A 17280-nucleotide genomic window follows, 5' to 3' on the forward strand; every position below is an offset into this window, starting at 1 on the left:
GAAAAGTCAGTGGAAATGAGAAACCTTCCAATTCTGCTGTCGCTATGTGTGGCAGTGTGCTCAGCCTATCCACTGGACAGGGCTGCAAGGGACAAGGAAGACAGCATGGAGCTTGTTCAGGTAATTAAGGGGGGTGGTCCTCACATCCCTGATGGCCCGGTGGGGAAACTAGCTCTGCTTTCTGTTTATAAAGCTTGCACTGAATTGTTGGAACTGACAATGTATGAAGTGCAAACGCAGAGTTATACAGTGTTGCACATGGAAAGGGTCTCAGTATCACTCATCTGGGCTTCTCCTTTTATACTGGAAGGAACAAAAGCCAGAGATATTAGGTACTAAGATCAAAACCACCTTAGTAGCAGCAGTGTTTAAGATACGTGAATAACAAGCAGAGAGTGTATGAAATGTGTCTTATCTTGAAACTTCTGTAGGTATTTTAATCCAATATAATGTTAGCTGGATATTTTTATTGCTGCTGTCATGTTTAGACACAGAGATTTTTCTAAGTTTTTTTCTGAAGCCAACTCCTTATGAGCAGTATAAAGTGGAAAATTGAATAAATGTAGCTGAAATAGACAAATACACACAAGGAAGTTCGATTGTTTAGTTTGTCTCCTTTAAGTTCCCTAGGTACTTACCTTGATTTTCCAGTTCATGGCGATTTTCATTGCTCTGGTAGTAAAATAAGCTGCAGAGATTATTCTGTTACAAAGATAAAGCAAAAGTGAAGAAGAGTCTGTAATTGAAGAATTAAACATGACATTGACTTTTATTTCAGTAGGCTAGAAGACTATTTCAAATAGATTAAGTGAGCAACTGCACAAATTTACTGTAAACCACTAAAAATCATAAGATGACCTAAAACTATACTTATTTTCCATTAGCAATATCTAGAAAACTACTACAACCTTGCAAAGGATACGAAACAGTTTGTTAGAAGAAAGGACAGTAGTCCAGTAGTCAAAAAGATTCAAGAGATGCAGAAGTTTCTGGGGTTGGAGGTGACAGGAAAGTTGGACTCTGACACTCTGGAGGTGATACGCAAGCCCCGATGTGGGATTCCTGATGTCGGTTCCTTCAGCACCTTTCCTGGTATGCCCAAGTGGAGGAAAACTCACCTTACCTACAGGTAATGGGTCCAAAGAGATTTTGACATGCTATTGAGATTTTATAAATTACTATCACAGGAGAAAATAGTACCTTTATTGTTACTTTTTTTCATACAGAATTGTGAATTACACAAAGGATTTACCCAGAGATGTTGTTGATTCTGCCATTGAAAAAGCTCTGATGGTCTGGGAGGAGGTGACTCCACTTACATTCTCCAGGATCTATGAAGGAGAAGCTGACATAATGATCATATTTGCAGTTAGAGGTAAAAACAAAAACAAAAACAAAAACAGAACAAGGGTTGGGGGGAAACCCACACAAAATTTTATGTAATGTTGTTTCATTAGAAAAGATTCCAAAGAGATCTTAATTATTGATCATCCAATATTTTTTTTTTTTCCTCTCTTAGAACATGGGGACTTTTTGCCTTTTGATGGACCTGGAAAAGTTTTGGCTCACGCCTATCCACCTGGATCAGGGTTTTATGGAGATGCTCACTTTGATGATGATGAACAATGGACAAAGGATACATCAGGTCAGTGACACATCCCTCAGAATGATTTTGGTGTTGATTTTTATTTTAACTTGGAGAAGTCTAAATAACTAAGAATACTGGAGAAATGGAGTGTAACAGATTTCCCAGTGGGACAAGAATCAGCAGAGGCAGACTGGAGATGGGAATAATTGGATATGGCTAGATACTTTGTCTCAAAGACTGATTTCAAGAATGAGCCTTGAAAAACACTTGGCTTTCCATTAAGTGTAATCAGTCAGTTGATCAATTAACCAAAAAAAAAAAAAAAAAAAAGGTGGAGAGGGGGCAAGAAAGGCACTGCGTGCTTCCAGGAAATAAGCGACTATAATAGCTGACCAAATGAACAGAATGCACAGCTGACCTGTATAATGTACATGTATTTAAGGAAAAAGTAACTGTTATCTATGATTTCTTAAATAGGAATCAATTTATTCCTTGTTGCTGCCCATGAATTTGGCCATTCCCTGGGTCTCCAACACTCAACCGAACGTGAAGCTTTGATGTACCCAGTCTACGACCCCCTCACAGACCTCGCTCGGTTCCGCCTTTCTCAGGATGATATCAACGGCATTCAGTTCCTGTACGGTGAGTGATGCTGGAAAAATTAGACGTGGGAGCTTTGCAATGATGGTCTTCAGGAAAGCTTCCAAATGCTGCATAAAACATTTATAATTTTACTCGAGGCACTTTGAGAACGTGTGGGAAGCATATACAGTGACAGAAGCATCATTTCCTGCTGATGTTTGCATCCTCACCTCTGTCCCCTTTAGGGTCTCCCCCAGTTTCCCCTAATGACCCCGTGGTGCCCACGGAATCTGTGCCTCCCGAACCCGGGACCCCAGCTGCGTGTGATCCTGCCTTGTCCTTCGATGCAATCAGCACACTGAGGGGAGAAATCCTGTTCTTTAAAGGCAGGTCAGTCCAGAAAACTTTATATTCCTATCTATTCTTTCGATGTATCAATACAATGCTTAGAGAGGAAAACAAATAGAAACTTAATAGAGATTTTTAAGTATTTAAAACAAAACAATTTTGCTCTGAGACTTGAAATTATTCTGACGCTCCACTTTTCATATTTTCCTAAAACTGTCAAGTTCATTTTCAAAGACTTAGGATGATTTTATTTTTATCCTGTAACTATCACTCCCAAATATTATTGAGTCATGGTTACTTTTGAAAAGTCACAAGTAAAACTTTAGAATCTGAATTTTATCTTTACTTCCTTTAAAAATGATACCAGGAGACTATTACATTTAATCAATTAATTTACTCACTGCTGGATAAATATGCACATGGTAAAACCGCACAAGTGGGAAGAAAGTTAAAAGAAGTCATCATCACATCACTGATTCAGTTTCTCAGTTCTCCCTATCTCCATCCATAGTGATGAATGCTTAAATATCCTTCCAGAATTATTCCGTGACTGTATAAAAATATACTTACATGTACATATACACATCTGCCTTTCTTTTTGAAAATATAAATGATGATGTAATATATATACTATTTTGTATGAATTGTGGGTGTTTAAAACTTACAGTCAGTTGATTAATTTGCATTATAGGATAGCTGCCCTTTCACAGAGACATTATTCTGAATCCTATGCCAACAGGTCCAGTGCAGTCTTCTGGGGGGGAAAAAGGAAAGATTTTTCCTTAATGGCAACATACCTGATTTCTGTCTGTCATTGATCCTAGAGGATGTGGGAATGGAGGAAAATGGGTGAGGAAGGAGAGTGAGGAAAATATGCTAAAAGGTGGAAGACTTTTTTCAATTTTCATTTCTTTTTGCATGTATTTCAGACATTTTTGGCGGAAATCTTTCAGGACACTCGAACCTGAATTTCATTTGATCTCTTCATTCTGGCCATCTCTTCCTTCAGGCATAGATGCCGCATATGAAGTTACTAGCAAAGACACGGTTTTCATTTTTAAAGGTAATTATTATGTAATAATTTCTTTAATTTGTTGAAATAAAGCCTCTCACCAAAAAATTGATTAAGACTTTAATATTTTTCTACAACAAATTTTGTCTGGTTTATTGCTTAAAGGTAACAAAGCTGTAATGGAGACTGGCATTATTTTATTTATATTTTGTAGATGATGAAATGAACACAAGAATAGAAATATCCCAGTTGTAAATTCCCTCATTTGGAATTTACAGCTGTGTTCATTCCATCTGTGTTCATTCATTCAACCTACAAGTTTTTGTTTAATGTCTATTTGGGGCTGCTAAATCTAAAATTCTGGCTTCTTCTTCTACTATGAAAATCAAAGGTGCTAAGAAGTATTTCCAAAACCAAAGACTCAATTGTTTTAGATTCAGTGTGATTGTGGTTTTTTTTCTCATAAATACAGGAAATCAGTTCTGGGCCATCAGAGGCAATGAGATGCAAGCAGGTTACCCAAGAGGCATCCATACCCTGGGCCTTCCTTCAACAGTAAGGAAAATAGATGCAGCCTTTTCTGACAAGGAAAAGAAGAAAACGTACTTCTTTGCAGAGGACAAATACTGGAGGTAATATTTGTTTGTAATAACTTTATATGATCCTAGTTAGGGAAATTATTTTCTTCCTCTAAGGAAGTTGCCTATCTTCCTCTTAGACCTTTGTCCCCCACAGGAAGAACGGTGGGGCTCTAGACAGCTGTGGGGGAGTCCCTGTGTCTGTGCTCAGTCCCCCAGTCATGCTCAACCCTTTGCGACCCCATGGACTGTAACCCGCCAGGCCCCTCTGTCCATGATTTCCCAGGCAGGAATACTGGAGTGGGTTGCCATTTCCTCCTCCAAGGGATCTTCCTGACCCAGGGATTGAATATGTGTCTCGTATGTTGGCAGGAGGATTCTTCACTGCTGAGCCATCTGGGAAGCCCCAGAGACAACATATATGAACCAAATATGATAGAAAACTTGAAATTTGTATTTGAAATGAATGATTGGATTCACTCTGTGTTCATATCTTTGTGATAGAAGGATGATTAAGATTCTTTCTCTCCAGACCTAAGAAATATGGTAGCAAACAGCATCTGCTAGATCAAGATGTTGCCTCTCTTTCTGGTAGAGATACAATTTTAAGAGCCTAGTTTGCAGTACCATTAAAATCACACATTTCTGTAGCGTTAAACATGCCTGACATTTATTTGCAAATCTTGGAAAATTGATTAGAATTCCACATTTTTTGCCGATTTTGATAACACGGCCTCTGTGCAATGCTGAGCTTTGTTTCTCTTACTTGGTGCAGATTTGATGAGAAGAGACAATCCATGGAGCCAGGTTTTCCCAAGCAAATAGTGGAAGATTTTCCAGGGGTTGAACCAGAGGTGGATGCTGTTTTTGAAGTATTTGGTAAGAGGATACTCCTTTTGTTGCCAGTGGGGCACTTGAAACATTCTACAGTACCAGAAGAAAGAGGAAAGCTGTAGAATTTGATAACGGTTTTCTTTAACCAGGTTCCTCCTCCCAACCCTAAATTTCAGCTTACAAATTTCATATCAATTGTAGAGTACTTCATATAATAAGCTGTATAAAAAACCCCTCAAGTGGTGTGGCCAAGTTCAACACTGGCCAGCTGTCTTCTCCATCCCACCGCTAATTCCCATGGAGAATTTCTCTGTCTTTCCTGAGTAGTCAGTCAGCTGCCAATATTTAACTTTCCATGAGCCTAAAGTTAAAAAAAAAAAAAAAGGATTTTCTCCCCCACTTAGTTATAGGTGGGTGGAGGAATAGATGATCTCTATTGAAAGGTAACCTGAGCACCAGGATGGCAGAGTCAGAAAGGACCATCTGGTTCTGAAAGAGTCCCTGAGATTCTCTGAGGCCAGAGAATCAGGCTTCTTTGTCAGCAACGGGGAGGAGGAGTATTCAGAAGGAAAAGTGTAAAGATACACAGTTTCTGAAGATGCAGAGAATTTTATCTGATTTCAAGCGGAATAACCTAATAACCCAGAGCCTGGTTCTGCTGTCAGACAGAGCTGGAGTGGGGTGCTGTTCACATCTTTTCCTTGTTAAGTGATCTTGGGCAGGCATTTAAATTTTCAACTTCCTCATCTGTAAAATGGAGTTAGATATATGTGCCTCATAGGACTTTTACAGAAAGAAATGAAAATAAAAGTCATGCAAAATGCTTACCATAGTTCCTGGCACATAGTAAATCTCTACAAACACTTTCTACTTTTAAGTATTTGTTATTCTGAGTTCTGTGTGTTGCCAAATTTATTTACTTGAAGAAAAATATCTCATTATTTCCCATCTGCATTTGCAGGGTTTTACTATTTCTTCAGCGGATCTTCGCAGTTTGAATTTGACCCAAATGCAAAGAAAGTGACACATGTGTTGAAGAGTAACAGCTGGTTGAACTGTTAGGAGAGATGTTTAGAAGGCATAACATGGGCATTTTAAGTTAAGCTGATAACTCTTCACCTAAGTCTCCATGAACTGAAATGGTTCGTGTTCTCCTGGGTGTGCAGTGACGGAGACTGAGAGTGTGAGCTGTGTGTCTTGCCCACTAGCCTTACGTATCACAGGGCATTCAAATGGGCTGTGCATTTGTACTCTGGTCACGTGCATTAGCCTCCCATGGGAACAGGGTTAGCACTTGTGCAACAAGCAAGTGACTGTATATAGACTATTTACTTATTATTTAATAAAGAGAGTCTGTCAGTTACTTTATCGTGTTGTTTGTTTCAATGAATGCACTTTCCTCACAATCTTGGGTGTGTTGTGGACTGATCAGTCAACATGGAGGTACAGGATCAGGGTCTCCATGGCTGGGATCTCAAAATGGGCTCAATCAGAACTGGAAACAATCTGCTATTTCCCCTCCCCAGGTGCCTTACCAAAGGGATGCTATTTCCACCAACCAGGCATCATATGTGTTCCTGACACACCTAAGGAGAAAGATCAAGGAAGTTGTCACCATACAGGGCAGGCTCTGAAAAAAGTTGTGAAGCAGAATCCTATAATTAAAACAAATCACCTAGTTCACACACCTCATTTTTTTCTGGTGGGAAAATAAACCTGTTCTTTATCTTCTCCTTTTACTTATATATTCCATCAATGGAGTTCCTTTCCCTGCCCAAGTAAATAACTGTGCTCAGATTGCCTCTATTCACAGATGAAAATGCCCTCCTTTACTCATTTTTTATCTGTCCATGCCTATGTAAGCCCCCATGGGCAAATGCTTGTCCTAAAACAGGTTTGCCACTCCTAAGTAATACGTGTAGCACAGTATTGGCTACACAGTAAGAGCTCATTCATGCTATAACTTATTAACTTAATGAATAATTTATTAGTAGTATTCCATGTTTCAGGTATTGTGCTAGGTTGTGCGGAGAAGGCAATGGCACCTCACTCCAGTACTTTTGCCTGGCAAATCCCATGGACGGAGGAGCCTGGTGGGCTGCAGTCCATGGGGTCGTTACGAGTTGGACATGACTGAGCGACTTCACTTTCATTTTTCCTTTCATGCATTGGAGAAGGAAATGGCAACCCACTCCAGTGTTCTTGCCTGGAGAATCCCAGGGACAGGGGAGCCTGTTGGGGTGCCGTCTATGGGGTCGCACAGAGTCGGACACGACTGAAGCGACTTAGCAGCAGCAGCAGCAGCAGCTAGGCTGTGGGCATGGGAGCCTTAGGAAATGGACACTGCTCCTGCCTCACTGATATTATAATCCAGCAAGAAAGACTATATGCAAAGAGTGACAAACACGGATATGCAACTGTAATTTTAGTAAGAGTTATAAATGAAAAATTAGGCTTCTTTGACAGAATAACAGGAGGAACTCCTTTGAGCTGGGTGGTTTTAGAAGTTTTAGAAGAATGGCATTGGAGAAGGTTTTGAAGGAAGACAATGAAAGCTAGCTTAGAAGATGGTTTGGACTAAAGTGGTCGCAGGGGCAAATCAGATGGGCATATATATATGATTGGCAACAGAACTCTATGATGGCTTAGATATGGAGTTTATTTAACAGACATAAGTGGCCAGAATAACTCCTGGGTAGCTTTGTTGAGCTTACCGGAAAGAGGCAATTTTGTGAGGAAAGGGCAATAGGAAGAATTGATCAGTTTTGCTAATTTTTGAAATGTCTGAGAGATTCACAAGTGATAACATGAAATAAATCAGCTTAGAACTCAAAAAAGAAGATACAGTGATTATGTTTGGTGATAAATGTTAACTAAACTTACTGTGGTGAACATTTTGCATTGTAGTCACATACCAAATCATTATGTTGTACACCTAAAACTAATACAATGCTGTATGTCAATTATACCTAAATTTTCTTTTTAAAAAAGAGAAGATATAAATATGTGGGATTTTTCAGCATTTGACTAGTCTTATAGTGCAAGAGATATCAAATGAAAGATTTTTATGATGTAATCTTAATAAATGACAATATTTTGCCAAGGATTGAACATGTCTTTATTTTAAAAATTAACTAAATTTATTTGGTTTATTTTTTGATAGATATTATGCATCCACAGCATGAATTTGAAAGGTAAAAAACATGCAATGAAAAATTAATTTTGCTCACACATTTATCATCACTATCTAGTTCCTTTTTTCAGAAGTAACAAACTAGAATTTTAGGAATCCTTTCAGAACTATTTTATACATATACAAGCAATAATATTATCTTTATAAGTTAAAGTGTGTGTGTGTTAGCCGCCCAGTTGTATCCGACTCTTTGCTAACCCATGGACCATAGTCTGCCAGGCTCCTCTGCCCATGGGCTTCTCCAGGCAAGAATACTGTATTGGGGAACAATTCCCTTCTCCAGGGGATCATCCCAACCTAGGTCTCCTGTATTGCAGGCAGATTCTTTACCATTTGAGTCACCAGAGAAACCCTAAGTTAAAATGGTAGCATATAAACTCACACTGCTCTGCCATTTGCTGTTTTCACTTACTATAGCCTGGCAACCATTCCACATCAGTATATGCAGAATTTGCTTCACTTTTTCATAACTACATTCTGTGAGAGAAATATGTGATTTATTTATTCAGTTTCCTATTGGTCATTAAATTAGTGATTAAATAAATGTATGCATCAAAGAAATAAAATTTAAATATAAAATAAATATATATATATATATTTTAAGTAAATAAAACCATTACGTTAAATGACAATTCAGTAATGTGTAATTTGTGGTTTTCATGAGTATCCAAATGACTCACGTGGTGGAGAACCTAAACAATAGTTTCCCTACCCCTCCATCTCTGCTTAGACTTTGAAGGTTAAGCTTTTCATCAGATATGCAAGTGTATTCAAGGATATTCATTGTAGCATTGGGAAAAAATAGTAAATAAATCAAATAAAATTGTAGGCATCAATATACTGTTTTCAGTATTCAGTGTATTAGTAGGTGATTTTAAATATTTTACTATTATTCCTATTATTTGATTGGCATGCAAAAAAAAAAAAAAGCTGCTCTCAGACATTAACTAGTCCAACTGAAAGTCTGACATATATTATTTGTCCTGTTTTAATGCAGAAACAAATACTTTACATACATCACCTCACTTAACTCTTATTTGGGAGGTAGAGATTATTACATCAGTTTTACAAATCTAAAGATTGCTGCTTAGAGACGACAGGCCATATCCTCAAGGTCATGCTGATAATAAATGGCTGAACTAGAGATGTAATCCATCTTGTCTGACACCAAACTTACATATGATCCACTCTGCTGCTTCCTATTCTTTGTATTGACATGAACTGACTATGCTGCTGCTGCTGCTAAGTCGCGTCAGTCATGTCCAACTCTGTGCGACCCCATAGACAGCAGCCCACCAGATTCCCCCATCCCTGGGATTCTCCAGGCAAGAACACTGGAGTGGGTTGCCATTTCCTTCTCCAATGCATGAAAGTGAAAAGTCAAAGTGAAGTCGCTCAGTTGTATCCGACTCTTAGTGACCCCATGGACTGTAGCCTACCAGACTCCTCCATCCATGGGGTTCTCCAGGCAAGAGTACTGGAGTGGGGTGCCATTGCCTACATGTGATGAAAAACAAAAGAGATGAAGCAAAGGAAAGACTGACAGAGGTAATAAGTCAAGAGCTGGAAAAGAGATAAAGAAAGGAACTGGCTCTTTATAGCTAGCTGAATCAAAAGGGGAGGTTGGAGTGACCTAGGCATGGATGTGTAATACAGACTTTCAAAAGTCAAAGGTTTGTAACTCAAGTAATTTCTCCAAGTGCTGCTTCATATATTTTTCCATTTAAATACGGAGTGTTAACTCAGGTAACAGAATATTTTACGTGCATCTAAGTGTACAGGAATACGGCTTTTTAAAATAAATAGTTCATTCATAATTCAAGAATATTTAATGACTTGTCAATTAGGATTTTGCTGGATAGTAAAAAGGGACAGTGGGAATCTCACTCATCCATACACACATGTCACTAATTAGATGATGAGGCATTTGGCTACCTTAAGAGAGTCATAGATTAATCTTAATTATAGATTAGTGGTTTTAAAAAATCACTGCAAAATCTGATACTAAAGGAAAGGACATGGGTGATTCATAAAAGAGCATTGTAGAGGACTCTCACACTCCTGGGACAAGCCGGGTGACACATGAGACCACAGATACATTTTCAAAGGCATGAAAATATTTTATATAGATCTGTTACAGAACATCAATTTCCCTGACATTCTGAAAATGACAATTTAATTTTTAAATGTTTCTGCACATTAATTATTAACATAATTGCTTTGAATTTCATTTTCTGTGAAGTCCTAACATGTTACCATTTGACTCTGTAGCAAATGAAAACGTCTTTTTCTCAGTGCTTTCAGTCCATGTCAGTTTTGTGATTAATCAGATTCAAATTACATCCTCATGAGCAAGTAAAAACTTGGGAGGAGAGTCACAACCGCAAGACTACAGTTGGCAGAAATCTAGGTCAAAATTCTGCTAAGAAAGGAGAGAAGTGCTTCCAACACTTTCGGAGGTCACAATTTGGGGATGATACCGCTGATATGGAAATAAACATAAAGGGCAGACAGGATAGGAGACATTCATTTCTTCCTTTTCTTATTCATTCCCTCTTTGGGCAATAGTTACTAAATGCTCACCGTATACTAAGCACAGTGTTAAAAGCTTGGATACATTTGAATAAATCAGTGAACAAAAGAGGTGAAGATTTTGTCTTCTTAAAACTTACATTCATGAGAGAGTTGGACAAGAAACTACAATTAAGAACTATAAATACACTACATCATATGTTGGAACGAGATACAGGCCCGAGTCCCCCATGCTCAGTGTTCAAGGAACAGCAAGGGGGCTGCTGACGGCAGTGAAGTTGGAGGGGGTGTGAGTCCTAGAAGAGAAAGGCAGAGAGATGCGGGCTGAGGCAGGAGCAAGTCCTGTGGGGTCAGATGGGTCAGTTTAAAACTTTGGTTTTTGGGTGAAATGGAAGAACCATAAGAGAGAATAGGTCAGAAGAGTCTCTGGATACTCTGTTAGATTATTAATAGATCAAACGGGAAAATAGGTAGAAGCATAGAGACCTGTTAGGAGGCAATTGTACTATTTTAATCAAGTGAGGATGGTGATTCCAACCAGGTGGGAACCGTAGTAGTGGGTAGAAGTTATTTGAGATGTATCTGCAAATAGAATCAACAGGATTTAGGGTGTGAAAATGAGAGGCTGTAAAGTGTAGGAAAAAGAGAAGAGTTTGGAGGACCTCGAGTCTTTTAGGGCAAAGCTGTTGAGTGGCCCTCACTTGAGGCGTGAGCAGGCTGTGGTGGAAAGACCATAAGTTTAGTTTAGGGCTTGTTGTGTATTTGCGATGTTTATCTTACATCCATACAGTGATGCTGGATTTATGAGTCTGGAGTTTAAGGAAAAGCTATGGATTGGAAATGTAAATTTGGGAGTCATCAGCACATAGATGGTTTCATTTTTTTATTAAAATTTCTCTGTTTTACTTATTTTTAAATTAAAATTTTTAATTAAAAAATCAATTAATGTTTTTGCAGTGCTGGGTCTTTGGTGCTGCACATGGGCTTTCTCTAGTTGAGGCGGGTGAGGGCTATTCCCCAGTTGTGGTGTGTGGCCTTCTCCTTGTGGAGGCGCCTCTTGTGATGGTGCGTGGACTCTCAAGTGTGTGGGCTTCAGTGGTTGTAGCACAGGGGCTTAGATGCCCTGCAGCTCATGGAATCTTCCCAGGCCAGTGACTGAGCTTGTATCTTTGCACTGGCAGGCAGATTCTTAACCACTGGACCACCAGGGAAGTCCCACATAGATGGTTTTAAAGTCCTGTAATTGGTTGAGCTTAACAGTGGAGTAAGAATATAGAAGAGAAGTGGCCTCAAAAAAAAAAAAAAGAAAAGAAAAAGAAAAGAAAGAAAGAAAAATCCCTGGGGCATCCCAATATTGAGTTAAAGAACACATGAACAATAAATTTATATTCCACCACTCTTTGATGGTACTGACTTGAAGCATCAGAGTCATTTATGAAACAAAGCAGGGTAGCAAGTTTATCATAATCTACCATTATATATTGTCTCTTTTTTGCTACTTGTGAGAGTCCAGGTGTGAATTGTTATTTTTATATAAGTTTGTCTGACAGAGAGAGGAGGGTAGGATATGCTGTTGGCATGGACAGTTTGTGGCAAGAATGTGTGAATCCTCCTGGGTGATCCAAGGATGAGCAGATGATGAGTGAGGAGGGGTGTTTCAGCAGGTCAAGGGAGGAAATCAGGGAGGAGCGAGTGGAGAGGGCAAAGGATTAAGGTGATGAAATATGGAATCACACAAGGAAAGGAATATAGATTGGTCACATAGGAAGTGGATAGCAAACCAGGAGGCATCTGGAGAGAATTTTCATCCAGAGCCCCAGGGCTGAGCCCAGAGAACCTGTAGGAGAGCCTTCATTCTTCCTAGTCTAGGGACCAAGGAAGGGCCAGTTAGTCTACCTGAGATGCAAAACCAAGCTTCCCCTTCAAGCAGGAAATGGGTGCTGCTGTGGTCTGACTTATCTCTATCCCATTCATGCCCTGATGAATTCATTCCTTAAACAGACTGCGTGTCTGAGATTGCCAGGCCCTGTGCCAGGAATGAAGATACACTGAGATAAGATTCCTGTTCATATTCTAGTGGAAGAGACAGAATGGGCAACCAGGAAACAGATTGGAATATAAGCACTGCTCAGGCCAAGCCCAAAGAGCTGGGGACACACACAGCAACTAACCCAGTTTGGAGACATCAGGGAAGAATTTCAGAGGAGATGCATTTAAGCTGAAACCCACAGGGCAAACACTTAGTGAATGAAGGGAAGGAAGGAGGATATCCCCACCAGACAGAAGGCATAACATGTGTCAAGATCTGAAGGGGAGGGATCTTGGCTCTTTATCTCCTTCAACCCCTTAGCATGGTATCAAAGTACTTCATAATTTCAGCCCTGTTTGCGTCTTTATGACAGCTCCCATTATGGCCCACCCTAATGCTACACTCCAGCCACTGAACTACTTGAGGTCTCCTCTCCATGCCAAGCTCTCTGTCCCCTCCCGTCTTTAACTTCAGCTCTTATGTTTGCTTTACCCACTGTCTGGCATATTGTGGATATCTTCCCAGTTCATTTCCTTTCTCTGGACATATCCTCCTAAGGTCCCAGTAGGTGTGGTTGGGCTAAACAACCATGCTTGTACCGGCAATCCCACAGTCATGCAAAAATCTGATTGGATTACAGAAGGAATAAGATAGAGCCAATGAGGTGCTCTCTCCCAGAGTTAGAAACGACCTATAATACACAGTCAGATCATACTGTGGACAGAATCTATAAGATCACCTAGGGTTGGAACCCGAATCAGGACCATGGTGTGTCAAAGTCCTGCACAGAATTTTCTCATGGGGGAGCATCCTCCTTGAAGCAAAACTGATCTACAGAAAGAGAAAAGAACAGCAAACCTCCAGGCTAAAGCTGAGAACACGAGGGGGAGAGAGACTGAGAGAGGGAGATGGAGACAGAGCCTGTAACTGTCCCATTTCTCAGGAAGGCCGTCCTGAGATTGGATTCCATGAGATTCTTCCATTTCCTTATTATAAATCGACTGTAATCATCCTCCAATGAAATGATTCCTGGCTTAGACATAAGTTGGGAGTGGATTGGCGAGCCACAGGCTTTCAAAGCATATGTGAGATTTGCTGTGGGGTCCCAGCAGGGCAGAGGAAAATGCCATGTCGAGGCACAACCAGCAGTTTACGAAAAGCGAAGAAAGGGCAGCCGGTTCATCTGCTATCTGTGTTGAATTGTCTCCTGAAAACTCAAGCCAGGGCCTCCCTGACAGCAAAGTTTTAGGGGCTTGGGTTGAAAAGTAAGGTGTCTGAAGCTGTCGGTTACTCCTTGTCATCTAAATTCTACAAGGAGAGGGATATATTACAGTCTAGGCTTCCTTACTGAAAATAAAATTTTTAAAAAAAGTAAATAGCTGTTGCCAGAAGCCCTTATAGTCTGAATTCATATTCAGATTATGAAAATGTGTCTGGAAATTAATCATCCACTTGGCTGAATTGTATCCATTCCTTGCTCTGCCCTACTGAGTGCTAACAGTAATGGCAGGGTTCTGAGTGATGGGAAGTGGGATAGAGACTGTTGAGGAATCCGGTGGAGGAGCTGGAGGGATGCAACTCCCTGCCCAACACATCCCTTCAAACCACTTCTTGCTATTGGCTTCTATATGATTCCTTTGAGTCTTTAAAATTCATGTCATTTGAATTCAGTTTCTTTCTTTCTTTCTTTCTTTTTTTTTTTTTTGAAAACTGGGATAAACATATTTGAATTTAGACCTAAAAAATAACAATACAAGAAGGAATAACATGCCCAGCACTATGAAACCTCCGTCTGTACTCCAGACCCATCTGACTTGCCTTAGGAGTCAAACTGGGATTGTGTGTATGTGTGTTTTAAGAAGAACCAAGGTTAAGACATACTAAGAATGTTTTACACAAAGTTTACATTGAATGGTTCTGACTAAATTCACTCTTTCACTCAGCAACCATGTTCACAAGTATCCATCCCAATAGGTGGAAGCTTGGGGTATTCCAAAACAGAGTTTGATCCAAAATCTAATCATATTTAATTCTGGAGAACACTATGTGAAAAACATTTTTCAAATTACATTTTGCAGACTATTTGGACAAAGAATGAGTCTCTTAGATGTAGTTTATATCACATTAGAAATGTCATGAGTAATGATAAACAGAGGATTGAGGGTTTTTAAACCCTACATTTCACAACAATAAAAACATATCTACTTAAAGAAACTAAAGACCTATATATATAAAACTATAAAACACCAGTGAAAGAAATCAAAAGAGGACACTAATAGATGGAGAAATATACCATGTTCATGGATTGGAAGAATCAATATAGTGAAAATGAGTATACTACCCAAAGCAATCTACAGATTCAATGCAATCCCTATCAAGCTACCAGTGGTATTTTTCACAGAGCTAGAACAAATAATTTCACAATTTGTATGGAAATACAAAAAACCTCGAATAGCCAAAGCAACCTTGAGAAAGAAGAATGGAACTGGAGGAATCAATCTGCCTGACTTCAGGCTCTACTACAAAGCCACAGTCAAGACAGTATGGTACTGGCACAAAGACAGAAATATAGATCAATGGAACAAAATAGAAAGCCTAGAGATAAATCCACACACCTATGGACACCTTATCTTCAACAAAGGAGGCAAGGATATACAATGGATTAAAGACAATCTCTTTAACAAGTGGTGCTGGGAAAACTGGTCAACCACTTGTGAAACAATGAAACTAGAACACTTTCTAACACCATTCACAAAAATAAACTCAAAATGGATTAAAGATCTAAATGTAAGACCAGAAACTATAAAACTCATAGAGGATAACATAGGCAAAATACTCTCCAACATAAATCACAGCAGGATCCTCTATGATCCACCTCCCAGAATACTGGAAATAAAAGTAAAAATAAACAAATTGGATCTAATTAAAATTAAAAGCTTCTGCACAACAAAGGAAACTATAAGCAAGGTGAAAAAACAGCCTTCAGAATGGGAGAAAATAATAGCAAATGAAGCAACTGACAAACAACTAATCTCAAAAATATACAAGCAACTCATGCAGCTCAATTCCAGAAAAATAAATGACCCAATCAAAAAATGGGCCAAAGAACTAAATAGACATTTCTGCAAAGAAGACATACGGATGGCTAACAAACAAATGAAAAGATGCTCAACATCTCTCATTATCGGAGAAATGCAAATCAAGACCACAATGAGGTACCATTTCACACCAGTCAGAATGGCTGCCATCCAAAATTCTACAAGCAATAAATGCTGGAGAGGATGTGGAGAAAAGGGAACCCTCTTACACTGTTGGTGGGAATGCAAACTAGTTCTCCACTATGGAGAACAGTGTGAAGATTCTTTAAAAACTGGAAATAGAACTGCCTTATGACCCAGCAATCCCACTGCTGGGCATACACACCGAGGAAACCAGAATTGAAAGAGACACGTGTACCCCAATGTTCATCGCAGCACTGTTTATAATAGCCATGACATGGAAGCAACCTAGATGTCCATCAATTTCTTTTTTTAAATATAAATTTATTTATTTTAATTGGAGGTTAATTACTTTACAATATTGTATTGGTTTTGCCATACATCAACATGTATCCACCACAGGTATGGTTCCCGAGGAAAACACACATAACATTCTCTCAGCTGACTTGCTCTTGAAAAGCAATTCTTACTTCTGGATGTGAAGAGCCAGCAGGAGCCTGTCAGGTCAAGTGTGACTAGGAAGGGATCTGGATCAAAACCATGTGGAAGGGTGATGATATGAGGGGACATGTCATAGCTGGGGACTAAAGAGAAGAATTTTTTTTTCTGAACTAAATTATAGAGAGATGAGTATTAAGTACTCAACAGCTGAGCCACCAGGGAAGCCCAATTATATAATTAAGAACATTAAATTAAAAAAAAAATCCACTACATGTTATTTAATAAATGTCACAACCGAGGAAGTGCTCTCCAAAGTATATGAATTAACTCAGTTAGTGAATAATTCAGCAATAAATCTATTTCAGAAATAGTCAGCGTGGTGGATTCATGTCAATGTATGGCAAAACCAATACAGTATTGTAAAGTAAAATAAAGTAAAAATAAAAATTAAAAAAAAAGAAATAGGCTATAAACAATAAATTAAACTACTAATTTACTCAGCTAATGAGCATTACTTCTTGCACACAAAGAAAATTTCTTAAGCATATCTGAATTTGATTAAAAGTTCTTCAGAAAAAAGCAAAGAATGTTGTTACTGTTTAGTTGCTAAGTCGTGTCTGACTCTTTGCAACCCCATGGACTGTAGCATGCTTGGCCCCTCTTTCCTCCACTGTTTCCTGGAGTTTGCTTAAATTCATGTCCATTGAGTCAGTGATGCTATTCAACCATGCCATCCTCGCTTCCCTCTTTTCCTTTTACCCTCAATCCTTTCCAGTATCAAGGTCTCTTCCAGTGAGTTGTCTCTTCCTATCAGGTGGCCAAAGTATTCCAACTGTGGTGCTGGAGAAGACTCTTGAGAGTTCCTTGGACTGCAAGAAGATCAAACCAGTCAATTCTAAAGGAAATCAGTCCTGAATATTCATGA

At 39.1% G+C, this 17280-nt stretch overlaps 1 protein-coding gene across 1 annotated transcript; it reads left to right on the forward strand.

Moving 5' to 3' along the window:
* Nucleotides 1-15: 15 nt before the first annotated feature.
* On the forward strand, nucleotides 16-6011 carry LOC138092342 (stromelysin-1-like). The gene is made up of 10 exons (XM_068988119.1): nucleotides 16-120; nucleotides 885-1129; nucleotides 1227-1375; nucleotides 1520-1645; nucleotides 2066-2230; nucleotides 2416-2560; nucleotides 3448-3581; nucleotides 4003-4162; nucleotides 4884-4987; nucleotides 5904-6011. Exons 1-10 carry the CDS (start codon nucleotides 16-18, stop codon nucleotides 6002-6004), a joined length of 1434 nt encoding a protein of 477 aa, XP_068844220.1. The 3' UTR covers nucleotides 6005-6011.
* The last annotated feature ends 11269 nt before the right edge of the window (nucleotides 6012-17280 follow it).

Source organism: Capricornis sumatraensis, chromosome 16 (assembly GCF_032405125.1).
Source record: "Capricornis sumatraensis isolate serow.1 chromosome 16, serow.2, whole genome shotgun sequence".
NCBI lineage: Eukaryota > Metazoa > Chordata > Mammalia > Artiodactyla > Bovidae > Capricornis > Capricornis sumatraensis.